At 45.3% G+C, this 25895-nt stretch overlaps 1 protein-coding gene across 11 annotated transcripts in view; it reads right to left on the bottom strand.

The window, feature by feature from the left end:
- Positions 1-20868, bottom strand: part of DTNB (dystrobrevin beta) — a 321996-nt gene extending 301128 nt beyond the window's left edge. For 4 of the 11 annotated variants that reach the window (XM_075923210.2, XM_075923214.2, XM_075923213.2 and 1 more), the window contains exons 1-2: positions 20714-20867; positions 5700-5767 (exon numbers count right to left, since the gene is read on the bottom strand). In XM_075923210.2, the coding sequence (XP_075779325.1) occupies positions 5700-5766 (67 nt within the window). In that variant the 5' untranslated portion in view covers position 5767; positions 20714-20867. Of the gene's footprint in view, positions 1-109; positions 129-5699; positions 5768-19110; positions 19184-20713 lie in introns of those variants that run through there. The other 7 variants (XM_075923212.2, XM_075923215.2, XM_089776944.1 and 4 more) reach the window with 5 other exon arrangements.
- Between the last annotated feature and the right edge of the window lie 5027 nt (positions 20869-25895).

Genomic DNA, 25895 nt, shown 5'->3' with positions numbered 1-25895 from the left:
AGGGATGATGTGGAACTTCGTCTGCGACCGAGGATGACAGAAAAGTAACTGAGGGAGGGTCAGGCCACACACTCAAGGTGCTAATGTGCACATGCAGCAAAACACTTACAATGCGTGCACAGCCCAACCAAATACTGCTACACAAATTTCCGAACTGCAGCACTGGGATAACTCGACACCTGCAGTGGAGCACCGCTTAGAACATCACTGGAAGAACAACATTGAGATCCAAGATGAAACTGGATCCCAAGTAAGTGTGTAAACTCTGATATGCCTTTTTAAGGAACATGACCATCATGGAATTAAAAAAAACCAACAGGGTGTTACAGGATGGATAGCTACGGAGACCAATGGACTACGGATGTAAGCAAGTAGTCAAGTACTCAACTGCTCGCTTTCCCTCTCCCTTGCTGCCTCTACATCAAAGGCAGTAAGGGGTGGGGGAATAGGACCCGGTGCTGGGGGGAGCTAGCTTAAAAGCTGATACCCACCAGCATTGTCTCCACGGTGTCACCTACCATCCCCCACTATCATAGCCAGCAGCAGGGGAGGAGGCTGCCACGAAGCAATCCCTGTTCATGGGGGAAGGAGGTCCCAGTTGGGAGCCCGAGCAGCCTCTGCCCGGGGCCAGCCCGGGCCACTGCAAACGGGCTGTAGGATCAGATGCAAGACAAAACCGAGCAATCCTCACCTGTGCTGGTCTGGGATGCAGCTCTGCCTTTTAAATGTAGTAAGAGTCACTGAGCTTGCTCTGGCTCTCGGAGCCGCCCATGCTGCAGCTCCCTTATACAAATTGTATCAACTACACAATTAGCCAAATATCTCCTCCTTTACACCTTACAATGGACCTCAAAGGCTTAGACTCTCAATTCACCCCATCTGAAATCATCATAAACTTAAGCTTGAGTGGTACAGAACTGATAGGTCCCAGCCCAGGCAGAGAACCTTTTCCTTGTGATTTACCTCATTACTGTCATCTCAGACTTGTGTGTTCTTCTGATCAGGATATTATGAACCTTCCGATGGCATGATCGTTCCAAACAGTTGAAACAAATGGCAATCCACACTATGTGGTATAAGGCAGTGGGTTTCAAATGTTTTTTCTTATGACCCCATTCAAGAGAATTGTTGATGCCCATGACCCAGTATAATTATATCTTTTTACTGAAGTGCAGGCTCCAGAGTGGGGCTGTGGGGCAGCGGGGTTTCCGGTGCCAGAAAGTGCAGGGAATGAAGGCTCTGGGGTGGGGCCAGAGATGAGGAATTTGAGATGCGGTAAAGGGGGATACGGGCTCTGTGTGGGGATGCAAGCTCGGGGGGGGATGAGGTATTGGGGTTCAGGAGGTTTGGGAGACTCAGGGATGGGACAAGGGATTGTTGGGGCCCAGGCTTAGCTCCAGCAGCAAACTGTCGGTGACGCAGTGGGGTGCTAAGGCAGGCTTTCTTCCAATCTTAGCACAGTGGACTGCACTACACCGTGGAAGCAGCCAGCAGCAGGTCCAGCTCCACTGACTGCCCTGCCCCAAACTCTGGCTCCACACTCACATTGGCCGCTCAAGAACAAATAATTCCAAGCCAACATAAGAACATAAGAGTGGCCAGACTGGGTCAGACCAATGATCCATTTAGCCCAGTGTCCTGTCTGCCGACAGTGGCCAATGCCAGATGACCCAGAGGGAGGAATCACAACAGGTAATCCTCACGTGATCCCTCCCCTGTCATCCATTTCCACACAAACAGAGGCTATGGGTACCATTCCTACCCATCCTGGCTACTAGCCATTGATGGACCAAACCTCCATTAATCTATCTAGATCTTTTTTCAACCCTGTTAAAGTTCTAGCCTTCACTGCATCCTCTGGCAAGGAGTGCCACAGGTTGACTAAAGTAAAGAAAAACAACTTCCTTTTTTGTTTTAAACCTGCTGCCTATTAATCTCATTTGGTGACCCCTAGTTCTTATATTGTGGGAATAAGTAAATAACTTTTCCTGATTAACTTTTTTCACACCAGTCATGATTTTATAGACCTCTAGCATATCCCCGTCTTCTCCTTTTTTCTAAGCTGAAAAGTCCAAGTCTTTTTAATCTCTCTTCATATGGGACCCATTCCAAACCTCTAATCATTTTTGTTTCCCTTTTCTGAACCTTTTCTAATGCCAATATATCTTTTTTGAGATGAGGCAACCACATCTGTACGCAGTATTCAAGATGTGGGTGTACTATGGTTTTATATTGAGGGAATAAGATATTTTCTGTCTTATTCTCTATCACTTTTTAAATAATTACGAACATTCTATTTGCTTTTTTCACTGCCGCTGCACGAGTGGATGTTTTCAGAGAACTATCCACAATGACCCCAAAATCTCTCTCTTGAGTAGCTGTCACTAAATTAGTCCCCATCATATTGTATATATAGTTGGGGTTATTTTTTCCAATGTGCATTACTTCACATTTATCAACATTAAAATTCATTTTCCATTTTGTTGCCCCATCACTTAGTTTGGTGAGATCTTTCTGAAGCTCTTCTCAGTCTGCTTTGGTCTTAACGATCTTGAGCAGTTTGGTATCATCTGAAAATTTTTCTACCTGTTTACCCCTTTCTCTAGATCGGGGTGGGCAATAATTTTTGGCCGGGAGCCGCTTCAAAAATTTTTGAAGTGGGCCCGGGATGTCCCAGAAGGGGCGGAACTAAACCTCCTGGAATGAGGTTTAACAGGTAGTTCAAACTAGGGCTTTATTTCGAACTACCGGGTCCCTGCCGCGTATAGACGTGGGCAGTTAGTCCGGACTTGTAAATTTCAAAAATGGCGACCGGTTGGGAAGGCGCAAATCAAGTGTGCGATATTTAAATCCTGGGCTTGATTTGCAACTTCGAATGCCTACATTAGCCTCCTTAGTTCAAACTAGGGGGCTAGTGTAGACATACCCTAGCAGATTAGTAAGACATGATTTCCCTTTACAGAAACCATGCTGACTTTCCCCCAACAAATTATGTCCATCTATGTGTCTGACAATTTTTATTCTTTACTATAGTTTCAACTAATTTGCCCAGTACTGATGTTAGACTTACTGGTCTGTAATTGCCAAGATCACCTCTAGAGCCCTTTTTATACATTGGCATCATGTTAGCTATCTTTCAGTTAAATCACAGAAGCTGATTTAAAGGATAGGTTACAAACCACAGATAATAATTCCGCAATTTCACATTTAAGTTCTTTCAGAATTCTTGGGTGAACACCATCTGGTCCTGGTGACTTGTTATAAAATAAATAAATTAATGGAGATTGCCTATCTCCTAGAACTGGAAGGGACCTTGAAAGGTCATTGAGTCCAGTCCCCTGCTTTCTCAGCAGGACCAAGTACCATCCCTGATGAATTTTTGCCCCAAATCCCTTAATGGCCTCCACAAGGATTGAACTCACAACCCTGGGTTTAGCAGGCCAATGCTCAAACCACTGAGCTATCCCTCCTGTGACATAGTGGGGGTACTTGCTGGGCTGTGGTGACCCCTGCTGTCTGGAGCAAGACCCAGCAGGGAAAGCCTCACTAGGCAGAGGTAATGCCAAACTTGTTGAACCAGTGGCCAGACACCCCCCATGGAGAGGAACAAAGGAAGGTGGAATGCTGCCCTGGCTGGGGGGCAGGGCTTGGAGAGGGTTAGTTAGTTCCTATCTGGAAGGCAGGGAATAAGGAGCTGGGGAGGGGGCTGGGACTCCCCTATCTCAAGGGGGGGCACTGAGGCCTCTTAGCCCCAGTTCCTGTAACCAGATTACATCTGTGCTGCGCTGTGCTGGAGGAGCAATAAACCACCCTCAAATCCACTGGCTGTTTGTGCCATTTCGGGGTGCAGGAGACGGGGAACCCCCAACACGCCGTCACACCTCCCCCCTAAGTTAAGTTTACCAATATGTTCCAAAACCTCCTCTAATGACACCTTAGTCTGGGACAATTCCTCAGATTTGTCACCTAAAAAGAATGGCTCAGGTTTGGTAATCTCCCCCAATATCCTCAGCCGTGAAGACTGAAGCAAAGAATTCATTTAGCTTCTGCACAATGACTTTATCATCTTTGAGTGCTCCTTTATCGTCTCCATCATCCAAGGGCCCCCCTACTTGTTTAGCAGGCTTCCTGCTTCTGATGTACTTAAAAACATTTTACTATTACTTTTTGAGTTTTTGGCTAGCTGTTCTTCAAACTCCCTTTTGGCTTTTCTTATTATATTTTTACACTTAATTTGACAAAGTTTATGGTCCTTTCTATTTTCCCCACTAGGATTTGACTTCTACTTTTTAAAAGATGTCTTTTTGTCATTGCTTCTTTTACTTGATTGTTAAGCAATGGTGGCACTTTTTTGGATCTCTTACTGTAATTTTTAATTTGGGGTCTACATTTAAGTCGGACCTTTATTACGGTGTCTGAAAAGTGTCCATGCAGCTTGCAGATATTTTACTTTTGTCACTGTACCTTTTAATTTCTGTTTAACTAACTTCCTCATTTTTGTGTAGTTCCCCCTTCTGAAATTAAATGCTACAATATTGGGCTCCTGAAGTGTTTTTCCCACCACAGGGATGTTAAATTTGATCATATTATGATCACTATTTCCAAGCGATCCAGTTATATTTACCTCTTGAACCAGATCCTATGCTCCAATTAGGACTAAATTAAGAAGAGCCTCTCCCCTTGTGGGTTCCAGAACCAGCTGCTCCAAGAAGCAGTCATTTAAGGTTTCAAAAAATTTGATCTCTGCATCCCGTCCTGAGGTGACGTACACCCAGTTGATATGTAGATAGTTAAAATCCCCCCACTATTATTGAGTTTTTTTATGTTGATAGCTTTTCTAATCTCCCTTAGCATTTCATAGTTACTAGCACTGTCCTGAACAGATGGTCAATAATAGATCCCTACTGCTATATTCTTATTATTGGAGCATGGAGGATCTATGGAATATTTTGGCTCATTTAAGATTTTTACTTCATTTGGTTCTACATTTCCCATATAGGGCCATTCCCCCATCAGCACAACCTATCCTGTCCTTCCGATATATCTTGTACCCAGATATGACTGTGTCCCATTGATTGTCCTCATTCCACCAAGTTTCTGTGATGCTTAGTATATCAATATCCTGCTTTAAAAAGAGGCACTCTAATTCACCTAATTTCCTTCTTTAAAAATGCTGTAGCATTGTAGTGCAGTTACAATTTACCGAGTGCATCCTAGTGGTCAAATGTTTTTCAGGTGCCCCATCTCTGTTAACCCTACTCTTGGAGGGCTGTTAAGAACTCCATGTAGTATATAACATGGATAACCGTATCCCCAGACAGGACTGGTTAAACAGAAGTGGTTCAAGAAATCCTCAGAGTTCACAAAATAAAATCCACAACCATTAAGAGTTTATATCTAGCCCTGTTCTTCTGCTACACATAGTACTCTTCCTCTCTCCCAGTCTAACGTCCTTATCTAGAAGCCCCACACTGGCAGCTTCCAAAACCCCTGCATATTTGGGTCTTAGTCTCTCTTACTGCCTGCAGTTTCCTAATCCTCTTTTTTCACTTAGTAACTTTCTGTCCTTTATAGAGAACTTCCTTATCCAACACAGGAATATCTGTTCAGTAATCTGGGCTGGCCAGCCTCACACCCTCCAGCAACAAGACACTCTGTTACAAGTAAATTAATGATTTATCCTCAACACTGAGACTTACTCATTTCCATGAACAGCTGTCTCTTCTCTGCCATCGTCCTTCTCCTCTTCCCACTCTCCTCAATCATTCTAAAGACAAAAAGTTTAAACTGTGTTTATACTACCAATTCTCATAGTATAAAACCAACATACTGCAAACCTTTACTTTATTCATCAAGTGAAATATTTCATTTTGATCTGTTCTCATCAAACCTAGTCAAAGAACAGGTGAATACAAAGTAACAGGTAAAAAAAAAAATCAATAAATAAGAAACATTACGTATTTTTAAATCTAGTATGGCTTGGAACAGAATGCTAGCTATCTGTCTGAGATTTGTGCATCTGTCTGCGAGTCCATTTGTTCAAGAACTCCTCCTAAAACGGCAAGAATTAGGACCACCATATTTAACAAGGTCAGGGTTTGGTTGTGCTAAGAAAACAGGATATGCCAGGAGTGGAACTGTTTTCCATATAATGGAAAAGGAGGTGCACAGAGAGGAGGAATGTGATTTTGAGAGTGTCCACTGGGGGGCAATGAGCCTGCAGGTGAGAGCTATACAGCAGATTGCTCACTGCAGGCCATCAAACCATCAAGAGAGTAGCTCGGCAGGGCTGGGGCTCTACCATCTCACCTGCCCCAAGACTGGATAAGTAGCTCTCCTGCCCCAATCCCTCCCCCTGGGCCCCTGGTGGCTGAGATGGGAGGCCCTTGACAGCTGGGAGGGGAGCTGGCAGGGGAGACAAAAGGCCCTTGGGGTTTGAGAAGGGAAGTTGCCAAGGCAGGAAGGAGAAAAGGCCCCTGGTGGCGCGGGGGGAGGAGAGGAGAAAGCCCCACTGGATGGGACCCCACACACACCCTGAGCCCTTGTTCCTTCTCAAGCATCCTGCCCTGCCCCCACACCACATCCCCAAGGCTCTGCCCTGATGCCTGTGGTTCCCACATCACCAGCCTCCTGCCCTGAAGGACTTGGGGAACTCCAGGTAAGTCCTCTAGTGCTCTTACATTTTTAAATGCCTGTATCACACTTTTGGATGCCTTATTAAAATTATTAGTCTATTGAGAATGTCAAAAGTGGTCTAAATTGGCAAACTCCTAAAGAGTATTACTTATGTATCAAGTAATATTTCTAAAAATTAATATATATATATATACACACACACACACACACACACACACACACACACACACACAATTTTGCTTCTGTAATTCAGATTTTCCAAAATACCAAAGCAAGAGAGAGGGCATCGATTTACATCAAAACAGTTTTAAAAAAAAAGAAACCCTTTTACAACTTGGTATATGATTGAAATCAAGATTGAACGTTTTCTAAAGGACATGCTTTAGAAATTATTTTTGGGACGCTCTATGGATGTTCTATACAGAAGGTCAGGCTAAATTATCACAGTGGTTCCCTCTGGGCTTAAAATCTTTGAATTCCAACATCTGCCCATCTCTTACTGATCATGACTACACTATATTCTCAGTGACTGATACGAGATTTAAATCAATCCTAAAGAAGAGCAAGTGTAAGTAGCCCATCACGATGTTGACATAGAACAGTTGCCCACATGAAACCTTTGGTTTATACACAATATTCATTAACTACTTAAATATACGTTTATTGAAGATTCCTTAGGGCTTTATAGTTATTAAACAAAAGTAGAAAATTAAATTACTCAATTACATTTGATATAGAACCAGCAGTACAGGGTGGCAGCCAGCTCCCCAGGAGAGGGGGCAGGAGCCTGCATATAACCATTAACGGTAACCGATAAGCCCAGGGTTATCACTTAACTGTTTACAAAATTATACTTTTACATCCCTAGTGTGATTGAGTGTATATACACACACAATATATATATTTGAATGTGTTTGTCTGTCCACAAGTCTGTTCAAGAACTTCTTAAGGGGTAAGAGCCAGCACCACCAAAAAACCACACACAACTTCCTTTCCTCATAACTTAAAGCAAGGTGGGTGTTTGATTAGGCCAGGGAAATGGGATGTGCCTTGAATGGGATCACGTCTCATAAAATCATACAGAAGAGACACAGTCACCAGGCAGGTGAAAGGGGCTGGATGGCCGAAGCTGGCTTACTACGTTTAAAAGGCAGAGTCACAGCATCCCAGACCAGCCCTGTCCGCCACAAACAAGGGCTGCTTGGTCGCAGCAGCCTCCCCTATCCCCCCATGTTACCTCTGAGAAGGGGGGCAGTGGCACCATGGAACAGGTGCTGGGGCTATACGGCTTTTAAGCCAGCTCCCCCCAGCACCAGCTCCTGTCCCCCACACCCCATCCTTTGCTGTCTCTCAGAGGTAGCAAGGGGGGGGGACAAGTAGTCGATACTGCAGTTGACTACTCACCAACATCCCTAGTATGAGGCATGACCTGCTCACAGAATCTGGCAAGAAGAATAGTGATAGAAATGTAGCCGTGTTAGTCTGGGGTAGTTGAAGCAAAATGCAGGACAATGTAGCACTTTAAAATTCGACACTTGCCAGCAAGGACTTAACAAGTCTTTGAACTTTCTCACCCATTACCAAGACAGTTTCCCCAATTATCACCTGTAATACCATTAACTCACAAACATCCCACTCTCCCTACCTTTAATATCAGCAATTCACAGACACTTACCTTCCTTCCTCCCCCTTCCCACCCCCCCGCATCCCCCTTCTGTTCTGCAATGTGATTTGTCCTTTTCATATTTGTTCATTTTTTTTAATTGTATCCTTTGGTATATATGGTTGTGACTACTTTCTTCCACTATTTGATCTGAGGAAGTGGGTCTGGCCCACGAAAGCTCATCATCTAATAAACCATCTTGTTAGTCTTTAAAGTGCTACATTGTCCTGCATTTGGCAAGAAGAAGGTTGATATTGCAGAAATCCCTAGGAAGTGCTAAACATAGAGTACTCACACACACTCATCCCAGTATCAAAGATGGTACAAAAATATTGCCCAAGGGTAACAGGAACACAATGACTCCTCTTAAAAGATATGGTCAGGATGACAGTCCGGAATAAAGATGTTTTGAGTGAACTACCACGTACCCTCCACTCAAGCTCATCAGAAGATGATTTACCCAAGGAAGCTTATGATACTTTTATCTATTTGTTAGTTTCTAAGGTGCCACAGGACTACTTGTTTTAAAAAAAAATTACAGACTAGCACAGATACCCCTCTGAAACTTTTCACCATGTATAAGGTGATAGGTGACAATTAACCATGTCAGGAGGCAGCAACTATGTCAGAGGTTGTATGCAATTTGTTTGTATCATAATACAAAGATGCATCTCAGAAGGAGTAACTATGTCCAGCGGAGACGGAATAGAAAGTCCCCCCATTCGCTGTGCTGCATCCATTGTCATCAATATACATGTTTTAGTATCATCACAGATTCTACCAGGTGCTGTTACTGTGCTTAACTGACAATAATCCTGGCCCAGTGTCTCCATGCCTTAACATACAGGCTGTGTCAAGACTGGCCAGTTTTTCTAGAAAATCAGCGGCTTTTCCGGAAAAACTTGCCAGCTGTCTACACTGGCCACTTGAATTTCTGCAAAAGCACTGACTTCCTACTGTAAGAAATCAGTGCTTTATGCGGAAATACTATGCTGCTCCCGTTCGGGCAAAAGTCCCTGAGATTTGTTTTCTGCAAAAAAGCCCTGATTGCGAAAATGGTGATCGGGGCTTTTTTGTGGAAAAGCGTGTCTAGATTGGCTACGGACGCTTTTCCGCAAAAAGTGCTTTGGTGGAAAAGCGTCCGTGCCAATCTAGACGCTCTTTTCCGAAAATGCTTTTAATGGAAAACTTTTCCGTTAAAAGCATTTCCAGAAAAACATGCCAGTCTAGACATAGCCACATTGTGGTTATTGGGTGGTTTCCTCATGGTCTACTGTGCCAGCTCTCTACACAGAGTTAGGGCAGCAGACAGAAAGGATATAAAGCAAACAAACACATGCAGCCTAACATCTAACCAGAACACCCTTTAGAGACTCCTGAATTTAAGACACCTGTTCTTAAACAGGCATCTCAATGGCTACCTCCTCAGACATTATGCCAATGAGAAGAGATTGTACTGAGATGTAGAATGGCAACCCAGTTCCATATGATCAGAAGACAAAGACACTCAGCTTGAGTGAACCAAACACTGCCATCCCATTAATAATCATTTTCCTAGTACAACACGGCTATTAGAAACAGCAAAAAGTGTCATTCTTGTAGTTATTCTTTGGTCAGGAAGTTAGCTATCAACTATAACAGAAGATACAGGGTGAGCTTCCCTCCCCTGTAATTAAAGAAGAAATCTCATGTCAGTTTCTTCTCACAGCTTAGTGCACACCACCAGTAATTAGCTCAAAGCTTCTCTCTGGGGGTGAATCAATATTGACAAGTTCATGTCCAATACACCCATACAAAAACAATTTGAGTGAATTAACAAATGATCAACTTAGTCTGCTTACTGTGTTGTGTTCGTGCCAATTAAGTTGCTGCTAGGAACATCCTGAGATATTAGCCTCTCCAATATCTGCAGGGCTTCCTGGTGAAAATGGTATGATCCTGTCTATTCCAAATGGTTTATGCAAGACACAATGGATCAGACCACCTTTAGGGATACTGCATCCCTGAATATCACTAATATCTGAAGATAAGGGTTATCCTGCTCATTCATATGCAGATTTTTTTAATCCCTGTAGCCACTATGTACATGGGGGGGAAGTCTCCCTACACGGGTGTTTCTTCCTGAGGGGTATGAATGTACAATTTGGATTTGAAGTTCATCTCTAAGCTAGTTTGTATTCGGATTGTCAGCAGTCCAGTCCAGCTCACCGATCACCCCATCATTCAGATGTGATAAAAGCACTTGTGCATCAGTTGAAACTAGTAATACCTCAGGGTCCACACAGTTTGTCTCATATGGCTGCTTTCCATTAGTAGTATAAAAACTGCTATAAGCATTTGATCAACCCTTCGTCCACACCTACTGACCTGAAGAAAAGACAAAAATAGAAGAGACACAGAAGTCACTCATGCAAGTGTTTCTGTACTGTGGGAGCTATGGAAACCAGAATCTTAATGCACTGGCCAACAAAAATGTCACCAAGTACCAGAAAAGCCCTGAAAGTTGCAAGCAAGAACCAAACACTTCAAGGTGTTAAGACCCTAGTGTGTCCAATCTGGGAGTTTATTGTACTACTGAACAATTTATCTTGCCTGAGGTGAGAGCTCCAGGGTTGGTAAAGGACACACATTGCACAAAGAAAAGTTGAAGTAGTGTCAGTTGAGATGCTAGGTAATTCCTAACAGCAACCCTGAGAAGCGTATTACTTATTCTGTAGCCTAAATCATAGAATCATAGAACTGGAAGAGACCTCAGAAGGCCATCAAGTCCAGACCCATGCTCTAGGCAGGACCAATTCCAACTAAATCAACCCAGCCAGGGCTTTGTCAAGCCGAGACTTAAACACCTCTAGGGATGGAGACTCCACTACTTCCCTAGGGAACCCATTCCAGTGCTTCACCACACTCCTAGTGAAATAGTTTTTCCTAATATCCAACCTGGACCTCTCCCACCACAACTTGAGACCATTGCTCCTTGTTCTGCCATCTGTCACTACAGAGAACAGCCTCTCTCCATCCTCTTTGGAACCTCCTTTCAGGAAGTTGAAGGCTATCAAATCCCCCCTCACTCTTCGCTTCTGCAGACTAAACAGACCCAAGACCCCTCAGCCTCTCCTCAGAAGTCATATGCTCCAGCCCCCTAATCATTTTGATTGCCCTCCGCTGGATCCTCTCCAATGCATCCGCATCCTTTTTGTAGTGGGGGGCCCAGAACTGGACACAATACTCCAGATGCGGCCTCACCAAAGCCGAATAAAGGGGAATGATGACATCTCTGGATCTGCTGGCAATGCTCCTCTTAATGCAACCTAATATGCCATTAGCCTTCTTGGCTACAAGGGCACACTGTTGACTCATATCTAGCTTCTCATCCACTGTAACCCCCAGGTCCTTTTCTGCAGAACTACTACTTAACTGGTTGGTCCCCAGCCTGTAACTATGCTCGGGATTCTTCCGTCCCAAGTGCAGGACTCTATACTTGTCCTTGTTGAACCTCATCAGATATCTTTTGGCATGTATCTACCTCTCCCCCCAGCTTAGTGTCATCCACAAACTTGCTGAGGGTGCAATCCATCCCCTCATCCAGGTCATTAATAAAGATATTGAACAAAACCGGTCCTAGAACTGAACCTTGGGGCACTCCGCTAGAAACCGACCGCCATCCTGACATCGAGCCATTGATCACTACCCGCTGGGCCTTCTAGCCATCTTACCGTCCATTTATCCAATCCACAATCCCTTAACTTGCTGGCAAGAATATTGTGGGAGACCGTATCAAAAGCCTTGCTAAAGTCAAGGTATATAACATCCACTGACTTCCCCATGTCCACCAAGCCAGTTACCTCATCATAGAAGCTAATCAGATTGGTCAGGCATGACTTGCCCTTTGTGAATCCATGCTGACTATTCCTAATCACTTGCCTCTCATTCAAGTGCCTCAATATGGATTCCTTAAGGATCCCTTCCATGATTTTTCCAGGAACCGAGGTAAGAATGACCGGCCTATAGTTCCCTGGAACATCCTTCTTCCCTTTTTTGAAGATGGGCACTACATTTGCCTTTTTCCAGTCATCCGGGATTTCTCCTGATCTCCACGACTTTTCAAAGATTATAGCCAAAGGCTCCACAATGACTATCCCTGCCCAGTCCTTCTCCTCCATCCTCCCTGTTGAAGGGAAATACCACTTGCGTTCCAAATTCTTGGATCCTTCTTCCTAGCGCTACATAATCCGCAGTAACCCACTCAAGATCATTCTTCAATGCCTGAATTCAAGCATCAAGAGGGTGCCTACTTCCAAGAGCAGGTGTTGGTTCAAGCAATAGGCATCTTGAAAAGAAAGCTTTAGAAAGTCTGAGAAGGTACCATCTTCACTATATGCAAGAGCTCATACCAGTGAAAAGAAATCCACATACCTAAGTGTCTTTTGAAGAATTGCTTCTCGTTTATAGCACTAATATATTTATTTATGGTAAGTACAATTTGGATTTACAAAATATAACAATTTAATATTCACCATGAAGCACTCTTTAAAATTCGGCAGACTGAGGCAGGGACACAGGAGTCAGGGAATTGATGGGACTGGGACAGGGCTGAATGACCATGGGGGTGTAGGGAACAGGAGAGTGATGGCTGAATTTTGGTACAGGGACACACGGACATGGGGCACATGTGCATGACTGAATGTGAGTGGACCAAGGTCATGCAAGGTCTACATGGAGGAGGCCCCCCCAATTCCCCAATCTCCTATGCCCCAAATCTGTTTCTCCCAACCATACCCAGCAACCCTCCAAGTTCACTCCCATGTTCTCTCTCAGCAATTGCTTTCCTTTCCCTCAGCTACTCTTTTACCCAAGCATACCCCAAGCCTATGCACTGCTTCTGAGGGATGCAGGAAACACAGTTATGTAGTGTAGTTTAAATGATTTATTACTCACAGTTCTGCGTTAATATCCCAAGTAAGGAATCTTATTCAACAGAAAGCACTTTCTGAATCTTTTCTGTTGTCTTTGTTACAGATTCACTTGATTACAGGTGTTTTTAAACACATTCCCAAAATTACTGAAAGTGGCTGGATTATAAATATGCAGAATTTTAAAATATTGTGTACATAATTTAATTTTTTGGCGCAGAATTCCCCCAAGAGTAAAATTTTGTTGAGCTGCAAGCATGCATTCCCACATCAAAGCTATGAAAGAATATTAAAGCTACTTGATTTCTTCCAGAATTATCACTTTGCCAGACTCCATAGGAAATGAAGTTTATGTAAAATTCACAAGGAAAGATGAAAATAACTTTTATACAATCATTTTTTACTATTTAAAAGGCCTTAAATATTTTTAAATCCTTTTATTTCTCTTCTCCAGTTTTTCCTCGCTTCCCTAGTTTTCCATTTAATCCCTATCTCTTCCCTAACCCCACTCTGTGAGTGTACCTTATTTTCTAAATCCACTCTACTTAGAAAAGCCCCTAATTGGGTTCAGTTTCAGTCACTGCCCATTCCATAGTTTCTATGGTCTTTTGGTTCCTGGCTTCACAAAAAAAGCACAAGAATGAAAGCAAGCAACTCACACCCAACCACCTTCAGCCAATACTACAGGACCTATTTTAAAAGGTTTCGCTCTTTTTGGAGCTCATCAGCTGTAGGTAATGGCCTAAGTATTTTTCCCCTTCAAAAGTGCAAGGAGAGGGCATGATGGTGTGAATATTTTTTTACCTCAGTGAGCATAAGTAGTCCAACTAAGTGGTACCAAGCTTTTCAAGCATTTAACTACAAGTCCCACCATGCTTACTTTTCTTCCACTCCTTCACCCTTACCAGTGGGGGAGGGGAAATCAAGAACCCTGGGTTTAGCAGGCCAATGCTCAAACCACTGAGCCATCCCTCCCTCATACATGCAATCATAGATGTTTGTTATCCTCAAAATTTTGCCTAACCTACTCAGCTACGATGAAAAATTGACCAAGATCCACAAAAAGATTCACTCCCTTCCCTTTTCTTCCCTCCCTCAATATCAGGTTTAAACTAGTGTAAATGATTCTCTGTAATTTGAACTCTGTCAGTGAGGACTTCAGCAATTCAGCCAGAGGTTAGGGGTCTACTGCTAAGGCCCAACTAAATCAATGGTCTATTATGGCCAATTTCATGGCCATATGATTTGAAAATTGGAAAGTTGCACATTTTCAGCCAATTAAACCTGAAATGTCATTGTATTGTAACCATGAACTCCTGAACCCTAAATGAGATGGAGGGAGGGGCAGGGGAAGATCGCAAAACTGTTGTAGGGAGGTCATAGGATTGCTACTCTCACCTCTGTGCTGGACTCAAAGTAGCAACTGCAGAGCTTCCTGCAAACTGCAGGTGATTCTAAGAGGTAGAAGTGGATCTGATTACCACGGTGTTTCTGGGAGCACCCTAGAAAGGAACTCCTTTCTGTTAGCTCTGACTGGCTTAGAAGGGATAATGCTTTGTTTCTCTCTTCACAGCTGCAGAAAGTGTTGCACTCCTACCCACATTCAGCTGCAAGAACTTCAGGCTACTGCCCATTTTCAGACAGCATCCTGCAGCAGGGGGAGGTACCTTAGTGAGTCGGGTCCCTCCCCCTCCCATTGACCGAGCAATTTTCAGGAAGCAACAAGTCCTGTTCTTCCCCTGCCCAGTTGGAGCTGGAAAGCCCCTTTGATAGTGTGCACCTAGGAACAAGGTGGCATCAGATTTCACAGGGAAGAACTTATTTCATAGTCCTTGATGCATTTTTTATGGCTGTGAAATTGGTAGAGCCCTATCTATTACATAAGTGGATGGGTGAGGTTCTATGGCCTGCAACATGCAGACGGTCAGATTGGATGATGATGATCCTTTCTGACCTTGAAACTATTAAGTCATCCTGCAGGTGCAGCTCAATATTTTGTCTGTTTAAATCAAATGACATAAAAAAGGTTGTTTTACTAGGTAAGTGCTGAGGGAATAGTCTCCCTAATACTTCAAACTGTGTGTCCATATTTTTTTGACCAAATTGAAGTGCAAAATATAGTGTACACATATATATCAGGTAACACTGTTAAAGAAATATTTGTAGTTGAATCCAGTACGTGAATGTTTCCTGCATCATTGCCTGCAGTGACTGCTCATGGTTGTCCACCAGAGCTCTGATTTGTTGTTTCTACCAAACAACTTTTCTTCCCAGACAAGTGTATATCTTGTGAAGGATGCTCCATTCATGCAACACCATTGCTTCTCCATAGTCAAAGAGAACATGTACCGTCTTGCTTGTTTAAGTAGAATTTTGTAAGTGGTATTGTTTGTAACCACCAGAACTACTTTGTGTTGGAGATGGACATTGAAAGGATTCTTGCCTCAGACAGCTCTTTATTCCAGAAAAGCTACTTGGAACTTTTTCTCCAGGGAACTCCAACGCCAGGAGCTTGTCACAGTGAGCACCCAATATATGTTGCGGTGCTTGAGACAGTCAGAGAAGCCTGCTCCTTTTACAGCCTGATCCCTAAAATGTTCAGAAACAGGGAGGTGGGGGGGATTCCCTCCAACAAACATAGCTAATTAGATTCCACTGTCTGAGCTGCATGTGATGTATCCCCTAAAATGGGAATACGGAGAGGAAGCCCAAAGGAAAACCATGGTTTCTACCATTCATCCACAAAAAAAACCAACCACACACTATCTTCTCCAGTGTAGTCAATAAAAAAAAAGGTAGTACACTTCCAGGACCGGTCGAACAAGGGAGTTTTCTGGACCACGAAAGCTCGGGGTGAGAGGGGGGGTGCCAACCGCTCCACTAGGCTCTTTTCCCCTGCTACCTGGCATCACTGCCTTCAGCCCCTGGCTACGGCAGCCCTTCAGGCTCTGCAGGCCCACAAGCTCCGGTGGTCCCAGCAATCCCACAAGCTCTGGCAGTGACCCTGCAGGAGCTCACAATCCCACCAGCTGTGAGCTCTGCAGCCCCACCCTTTCCAGGCCCCAGAGGCTTCCCAGGCCTACCTGCGGGCTTGGCAGCACCATCATGTGGACTCCAGCAGCCTCACCAGCTCCCCAGCCCACTGTGAGCTCTGCTGCCTCCCTGCCCTGCCAGCTCTGGCATCCCTGCCAATTACCCAGTCTTGCCAGCTGCGGACTCTGGTGTCCTATGGGCTACACTACCCCAATCAGCCAGCTCTGGTCCAAGCTGCCAGTAACCTCTGTTCTGAGGCTCTCTAGCCCAGCAACATCTGTGGTCCAGCCAAACCAGAGAGTCCCAGATCACAAAGGTTCAACCTGTGTAATGAAAGGCTAAGATATGGCGTCAATGTAAAATAAAAACATAAATGAAAATCAAAATAAATAAGTGCTTTTTTATACTGATGAGAAGGAAGGAAATATGAACTCTTACCGACGGTTATAATCAAGGCCTGATTTACAATGAGATACATTAGAGAGACAAAATGAAGACAATAGAATTATATATTGGCACACCTGAATTATGTGGCCTTTGCCACACCCAAAACAAATTTCAGATAAAATTTGCTCTTCTCTACTGGATTACCGCAAAGCAAGTAATTTTTTGAATATGTACATTTCAGAGTACACACACAGCTACAAATGTATAATTTTCTGTCCAACATCCTGAAAGACTGTATACTATATTAGCAGACACTAAAACCATACCATGTTTGCATAACATCTTGCCACTTGTTTTGTTCATTAATGAAAATATACTTCTCACATTGTACTTGGTTTTTAATGTAAGCAAGATATAATGAGTAAAGATTTCAAAAGAGCGCTAGGACAGATTAAATTATATCAAACATCTATAAATTTTCAAAGTGATGTTCTGAGTATTAGAATAGTAGTTTATTAATAGAGTTGATGTGACAGATCTATTTGGAGTTATGAAATGAGTTGATTGTGAGGTGTTACAGGCTTATGCAAAGATTGAATGTTTCTTTTTTTAGTTAAACTAACAATTAACAGGCAAAACAAACAACCAATGGTCTGGTAGCACTTTATAGACTAACAAAACATATAGATGGCTGTGCCCACGAAACCTCATGATACCAGCTATACGTTTTGTTAGTCTATAAAGTGTCTATAAAGTCTATAAAGTTAGTCTACCAGACCATTTGTTGTTTTCTAAGTTTATCCTGTACAGACTAACTCGGCTACCCCCTGCAGCCAATTAACAGGCAGTTTTTTGTGGCAACTGATATTGTCAGAAATTAGTGACATAAAAACGTTATATCATATAAATGTAGGGCTGGAAGGGACTTCAAGAGGTCATGTAGACCATTTCCCTATAGTGAAGCAAGACCAAGTATAAAGGATGTAAGAAGTTAGCTAAAACAGTAACTGTTTAACCACTGAAAATCTTAGCAGCTACAAGCACTGTGGGCTCTCATAGACTCATAGACTTTAAGGTCAGAAGGGACCATTCTGATCATCTAGTCTGACCCCCTGCACCGTGCAGGCCACAGAATCTCGCCCACCCCTCTTAGAATAATCCTCTCACCTATGTCTCAGATATTGAAGCCTTCCAATACTTTGAAGGCCCCAACATGCAGAGAGTCCTTCAGCTGTGATCTGTGCCCAATGCTACAGAGGAAGGCGAAAAACCTCCAGGGCCTCTGCCAATCTACCCTGGAGGAAAATTCCTTCCTGACCCCAAATATGGCGATCAGCTAAACCCTGAGCATGTGGGCAAGACTCACCAGCCAGACACCCAGAAAGTTCCCTATAGCAACTCCTATCATCCCTCCATTGACCTATTTCCAACTGGAAATGAATGGTCAATTGGTTACCAAGATCATGTTATTTCATCCAACCATCCCCTTATCATAGAATCAGAACTGGAAGAGACCTCAGAAGATCGTCAAGTCCAGCCCTCCGCTCTAGGCAGGACCAATCCCATCTAAATCAACCCGGCCAGGGCTTTGTCAAGCCGAGACTTAAACACCTCTAGGGATGGAGACTCCACTACTTCCCTAGGTAACCCATTCCAATGCTTCACTACCCTCCTAGTAAAATAGTTTTTCCTAATATCCAATCTGGACCTCTCCCACCACAACTTGAGACCATTGCTCCTTGTTCTGCCATCTGTCACTACTGAGAACAGCCTCTCTCCATCCTCTTTGGAACCTCCCTTCAGGAAGTTGAAGGCTGCTATCAAGTCCCCCCTCACTCTTCGCTTCTGCAGACTAAACAGACCCAAGTCCCTCAGCCTCTCCTCATAAGTCATATGCTCCAGCCCCCTAATCATTTTGGTTGCCCTCCGCTGGACCCTCTCCAATGCGTCCGCATCCTTTTTGTAGTGGGGGGCCCAGAACTGGACACAGTACTCCAGATGTGGCCTCACCAAAGCCGAATAAAGGGGAATAATGACATCTCTGGATCTGCTGGCAATGCTCCTCTTAATGCATCCTAATATGCCATTAGCCTTCTTGGCTACAAGGGCACACTGTGGACTCATATCTAGCTTCTCATCCACTGTAACCCCCAGGTCCTTTTCTGCAGAACTACTACTTAACCGGTTGGTCCCCAGCCTGTAACTATGCTTGGGATTCTTCCGTCCCAAGTGCAGGACTCTACACTTGTCCTTGTTGAATCTCATGAGATTTCTAGTGGCCCAATCCTCCAATTTGTCCAAGTCACTCTGGACCCTATCTCTGCCCTTAAGCGTATCTACCTCTCCCCCTAGCTTAGTGTCATCTGCAAACTTGCTGAGGGTGCAATCTATCCCCTCATCCAGGCTCTGTTTTGCTCTATTCAATATGTTTCTTATTTAAGCTTTTAGGGGGCTGCACCTTTCCTCGCTACGCTCGCTTACCCGCTTTCACTTTGCTGAGAAAGCCCATTGATGCAGGTATCGTGATGACATCATTCTGTCGCCCAGCAGACATCTGGCAGGAAAAAACTTTTTTATATAGAGAGATACTGCAGAGCCCACAACAAAGCCTCCCTGGGAGTTGGGCTTTCAGCCCCTGCCACCTCCGCTCCCAGGGACACGGATGCCACAGTGAAGCTGCCTCCCTGGGAGCCAGGTGAGTTTAATAGATAGCATTAACTGATAAGCAAGGTTTGGTCCTGGTGTGAGCCGGGACTGAGCTGGCTGCCTTCTCCTATTGAGTAATCAAGTAGTCGATAAAAATTCTATTGACTACTTGATTACTAAAATAACCTAATTTTAGCATCCCTAACCTAAACTGCTCTTGATGCAGATCAACGTCATTACTTCTTGCCCTACTTTCATTGGATAGGGATGATAACTGATCACTGTTCTCTTCCTAACAGTCCTTAATCCATTTGAAAATTATTACAATGTATCCCCTCAGTTCTCTTTTCTGAAGATTAAGCATGCAGAGTTTGTAAAATCTTATTTCCTAACACGTGACGTGCAGAACAGGACCCTGTACTACAGTGGAGGCACAACGAGTAGAGCAAGACAGTTAACTTCAGTGATGGACATACTACACTTGTAATCGTGAAAAAGTTGGGGAGTACTAATATATCATATTGTAGACTCATTCAACTGCTGATCCACTGTAATCCCTAGTTCCTTTTCAGCAGTATCACCATCTGTGGCCCAACTTCCAACATCTGGGCTCTGATGTTGCCGGACCAGAGAGTCTCAGTTAAGGGAGGTACAACCGTTATTTTTCACAAGTTGATCTCTCACTTAGATGTACTTTGTATATTTACTGTGTGTTTGTCAAAAATAACATCAAATGTAAGTTACAAAAAGCTGGTTAAATAATGTAATGTATGTATCGGTTCAAGAACAGAGTCCTGTGTTCAATACCGCACAATATTAAATCAATCGTGATTACCTAGATTACACGAAAACTCTCTGGGGCAATTTCTACTTTTGACCCTAATTTCTTTTTGAATCTTTAAAAAAGTTACCTACAAAAAAGGGGGGGGAGGGGGAATTTGCTGTTTATTTCTTTATCCTGTATAAAAGCGACCTGAGCTTTTTTTCCCCTGTTTGCTTTTCACAGTCGGAGTCTCAGAAATGTCACAACCTAGTTTCGTTTCCGCTCTTTGCAATGGCCTCTCACAGGCGCGCTGGTGTCTAACGGGGGGGGGGGGGGGCTCTCCGAAAGCACCTCGGTAACAGCACTGCCGCTCCAGCGCCAATACCTGCTCACACCGGGGCACACGGCCGAGGAGCCCGCGCCCCGCGGGACACACGGGGCAGCCCACCCCCGTAGGGCCCGCTTGGCCGCTGCCGAGCACCCGCAGCAGGGACACAAAGGCGGGCGAGGCGCGCGCGCTGGCGGAGCGGGGCCCGCAGCGAGCTCCCTGCCCTGAGGCGCGCCCGGGCGGAAGACCGGCAGCGGCGGCCGAGGAGAAGGGCTCGGCCCCGGGAGCCCGGCGAGCGACCCCGCACGGCGCTGGGAGAGCAGCCCCGCCCCGCCCGGCGCACTCACTTGTCCGGGGGCGAGGCCGCTCCTGGGGAAGGCGGCGGCAGGCGGCGGCCCCGGCTCCGCTCCCGGCTCCCGAGCGCCTCCGCGCCGGCCTCGCGAGGCCTCCTCCGACCAATCCGAGGCGGCCTCCGCGCGCGCGCTCAAACCGCCCCGCGAGCCCCTCCCCCGGCCGCCTCGCGGAAGCGGTTTCGGACGAGCGAGCGCTTCAGCCAATCGGCAAACGGCTCTGTCCGGCGACTCGCGCCGCGCCCTCGCGCTTCTGCCGCCAATCAGCGAGCGCCGCTCCGCGCCGCGCCCCCTCCCTCCGCCAACGGGCCGCTGCCTGCAGCCCCGAGCGCGCGCGCGTCGCCTCAGGTGCGCGGCGGAGCCTCCCTGGGCCCGCGGCTCCCGCCCCCCCCGCCCCGCCCGCAATGGAGCGGCCCGCGCTCCCCTCAGGCTCGCAACTCAGCCAGGGCACGGACGGGCTGGATGGGGGGACAGGTAACGGGGGATGGGGGGGCTGGATGGGGCACAGATAGCGGGGGTGGGGCACGGGGGGGTATGGGGAGGGGTGGAGGCAGTTTAGGGGACAGACAACAGGTCCTGCGGCGGCAGCCAGAATGATTCGGGGGCTGGAGCATATGACCTACGAGGAGAGGCTGAGGGACTTGGGTCTGTTTAATTTGCAGAAGAGAAGAGTGAGGGGGGATTTGAGAGCAGCCTTCAACTGCCTGAAGGGAGGTTCCAAAGAGGATGGAGAGAGGCTGTTCTCAGTAGTGACAGATGGCAGAACAAGGAGCAATGGGCTCAAGTTGTGGTGGGAGAGGTTCAGGTTGGATATTAGGAAAAACTATTTCCCTAGGCGGGTGGTGAAGCGCTGGGATGGGTTCCCTAGGGAAGTAGTGGAGTCTCCATCCCTAGAGGTGTTTAAGTCTCGGCTTGACAAAGCCCTGGCCGGGTTGATTTAGTTGGGATTGGTCCTGCCTAGAGCAGGGGGCTGGACTTGATGCCTCCTGAGGTCTCTTCCAGCTTTAGGATTATATGAACGGACAGGTGTGGGGGGGATAGAGGAGGTGTATGGGGACGGATGGATAAATAGCAGGGAGATAGATGGAGGTGTGGGGCAATGAATAGATCGAGGGGGTGTATGGGGATGGACGGATAGAGAGGGTGTGGGGGGGATAGATAGAGGGATGCATGGCGATGGATGGATAGCTAGAGGAGGTGTGGGGAGATAGATACATAGGGTGTGTATGAATGGACAGATAGATGCCAGTCCCATGATTTTTGAGCACTTACAGTTTGCTGTACTCTGGTTAGGCGTTGGCAGAGTTCTCTGTCAATATGCCTCAAAGCCCCTCTAATCACATGATCTCCGGCCTGGACAGGGCACCAGCAGAGGCAAGGAAGGAACATTCCCAGGAAGCAGCAACCTGAGGCAGAACCGTAAATACAGGAATGTTGGAGCACGACGACTCAATTGAGCCACAAATTCAGCAATGATAGTAAATTAGTAGAAGAGCCTTTTTTCCCCCCTTGTCTGGGCTAGAGATCATCATTATCAGTCAGTGAAGCGGACTCTTCAGCATCACCAGCTATTACTCCAGAGCAACAGCTTTACTATGGTTAATTGACAGCCACTATTTACAATACTACTATTCTTAGCTCTACAATCCATATGGTGACCAACAGCACCTTGACATTTGTTATGCTTCACAGAGATGAAGGATAGGCTTAGTGGTTAATTTGGGGGACACTTGAGCCAGGATTTCCCAAGATACAGGGCTCCTCATCTCCTCTCCATCAGCCATTAACAAAATCGCCTGTTTCTTGTAACCTAATTTACCTGTACTTTGTGTTCAAAGTATTGGTCTGATCATCCGCACATTGGCATGTTAGAATTTACCTCAGATAGAAGACAGTACACACTATCGCTTTGGAGAAGCAATATTGGAAAAAGCTTAGGAGAATACGCCTACCTTTTTAAATGATCCCATTTTAAAAAAGAGCTACACTGAAGAAGTCTCAGAGTCTAGTAAACCATGTAATCTCCACCTTCTGAAGAGGCCAGTTGGGCATTATAGCCATACTAAGGGGAAGCAATTTAGCAGAGCATGCACTATGATTCCGAATAACTGGACAATCTAATGTCATATTTTGGTGTCTCAGGCAGACAACATTTGGTTTGCATACACATCTTGGAGTAGTTATCACTTTTTTTTGTTTCTAAATTTGACTCCTACCTAAAACATCTTACAGCCAGCACGATTTCCATTTCAGAATTAAAAATCTTGCAGTCCACAAATGTAATACATAGCACTTATTTGGTTTTTTTAAGAATCATATCTATTTAACAAAATATAGAGTCAGGTGATATCAAATAGAATTATTGAAAACAAAGGGTTACATATAAAACAACAAGAATCGGGACTTAATTCAAAAGCTATTCTCTTCTTAAGTTTACCTCACCCTTGGCAATCCCAGATATATCAGAGCAGTCCTTTGATCTTTATTAATAAACCATGCATCCTGCTGCTGTGTATTTTTTTCTTGACTTCAAAGTCTCATCAGTGTCTCTGCCTTGCTTAGCTGGTAACTTAGTATAGTGAGAAACAGACATGAGGCATGTCACTTTTGTGACCTGCCTTTAACCTTCAAGGCTTTAAAACATAAGTTCCAGTAGGGATACATTGCTTTTAAAATACTGTTGTTTCATACATTTCACAATAATGGTGATGACCACTGGCTATTGGCTCTCAGTAAAGACCTTATATGTCACCCTTTGGTGAACTATTCTATAGCTATTGGACTCAGGATTCCTGTCTGACATATGTGCATTTTATGTCTTCAGCCTGTTGGTGCCATGGGCTGCCTAGGTCATACCCTCTGAAGTCAAGGTATGGTAAGCCATGTGACAAGGTGGCATGCAGAGTTCCCTGGTATAACAGTGAGGACAGAAACTCAATTTACAATATCTCTTGAAGGGAATAAGATCCTTACTTATCCATGAAGTTATAATCCTGGGCTCTGAAAAATCCAAACATGCACCCTGCGAGTACTAGGGATGTAAAATCCCAGTTAATTAGTTAACCAGTTAAATGTTAGACATTTAACTGGTTAAATGACTAAAAGTGGGATCTGGGCTATAGACTGCATCAGCCCAGCTGGAGCAGCCCTGACCTTGTGGGGCTCCTGCACCCAACCCCACAATGGGGCTGCTGCCAGCTCCCAGGCTCCACTGGAGTAGGCCCTGCCTGTGGGGCACCTGGGCTACCCAATGACAGAGGCTGCTTTGAATGACAGCAGTTCCTGTCTGCAGAGGGGCTTCCTGCAGGGCTGGAGCAGCCCCCTGCCCTTGGCTGCAGCCAACACCTGTTATTGGTTAACTGGAACTGGTAAGTATCATCCATTTAGAGTAACAGAATCCCAAAGCTGGAAGAGACCTCAAGAGGTCATTGAGTCCAGCCCCCTGCCCAAAGCAGGACCAACCCTAAGTAAATCATCCCAGCCAGGACTTTGTCAAGCTGGCACTTAAAAACCTCTAGGGATGGAGATTCCACCCCCTGCCTAAGTAACCCATTCCAGTGCTTCATCACCCTCCTAGTGAAACAGTGTTTCCTAACTTCCAACCTAGACTTCTTCCACTGTAACTTGAGACCATTGCTCCTTGTTCTGCCATTTGTCACTACCGAGAACAGCCTTTCTCCATTCTCTTCGGAAGTTCCCTGCAGGAAGTTGAAGGCTGCTATCAAATCCCCCCTCACTCTTCTGCAGACTAAACAAGCCCAAATCCCTCAGCGTCTCCTCCTAGGGTTTCCCTCCACTGGACTTTCTCCAATGTGTCCACATCCTTTCTGTAACGAGGGGAGCAGGGGGGAGAACTGGATGCAATACTCCAGATGTGGCCTCCCCTGTGACAAATAAAGGGGAATAATCACTTCCCTGGGTCTGCTGGCAATGCTCCTCCTAATGCACCTCAATATGCCATTCGCCTTCTTGGCTACAAGGGCACACGGTCTCCATCTTCTCATCCACTATAATCCCCAGGACTTTTTCTGCTGAACTGCTACTTAGCCAGTCGGTCCCCAGCCTGTAAAAATGCTTGGGATTCTTCCATTCCAAGTGCAGGACTCTGCATTTGTCCTTGTTGACCCTCATCACATTTCTTTTGGCCCAATCCTCCAATTTGTCTAGGTTACTCTGGACCCTATACCTACCCTCCAATTTATCTACCTCTCCCCCTTAGCATTATCCACAAACTTGCTGAGAGTGCAATCCATCCCCTCTTCCAGGTCATTAATAAAGATGTTGAACAAAACCAGCCCTAAAACCAGTCCTTGGGGCACTCCTCTTGAAACCAACCGCCAACCAGACATCAAGCTGTTGATCACTTCCCATTGGGCCCAACAATCTAGCCAGCTTTCTATCCACCTTACAGTCCATTATCCAATCCATACTTCCTTAACTTGCAGGCAAGAATATTGTGGGAGACTGTATCAAAAGCTGTGCTAAAGTCAAGATACATCACATCCCCTGACTTAGGGCGATGCTTAGTGATTAACCTTTCACATCCTTAGCTAGTACATCCCAATTTGGTGTCAAATGAACCGCTTTTGTGATCCACCAAGGCCTATATAATAATTCATTTGTGCGCATATGAGTCCCACTGATAGCCCCAGCACAATTTGGGAAGCCCATTTTCTCAGAGTCAGTAATTATTTCAGGACCATTGTTTATACCTACTGCTTCTGCAGGAACAACGTTCCCAATTGCTTCACAATCCTCCACAACCCCCACAGCTGATTTGCCCACACCAAAGTGTTTTGCCATGGACCTGTAGCAATCTGGGGTTGCCAGCTTCCAAATGGCTATAGCAAGCCACTTCTGGATTGGTATGGCATCCCTCATGCACATGTCCTGGTACTGGAAGGCCAGTAAAGCAGTTCATTATTCTGATCTAGGCATGTCTGTTTCTTAATGAAAAAGTTTCGGACCAACTGCTGGTCATCCCAGGGTCACATGATAATTTGATCCCACTAGTATCTGCTTGTGGCCCTGCTTCAGAAGTGCCAGTGTACTTATGGGAAATCTGCAAAAATGTCAGACGGTATCAGCCAGGTTTGCAGATGATGTGTCTTCATTCTTAGGACTGATACTGCTGCCAGAATAGCCACCTGTGTCTCAGAAATTGTTTTACCTTGTCATT

This window comes from Pelodiscus sinensis, chromosome 3 (genome assembly GCF_052426305.1).
Source record: "Pelodiscus sinensis isolate ZL-2025 chromosome 3, ASM5242630v1, whole genome shotgun sequence".
NCBI lineage: Eukaryota > Metazoa > Chordata > Testudines > Trionychidae > Pelodiscus > Pelodiscus sinensis.
Note: the sequence above shows the minus strand (reverse complement) of the source record. Positions and strands in the feature narration are given on the sequence as shown.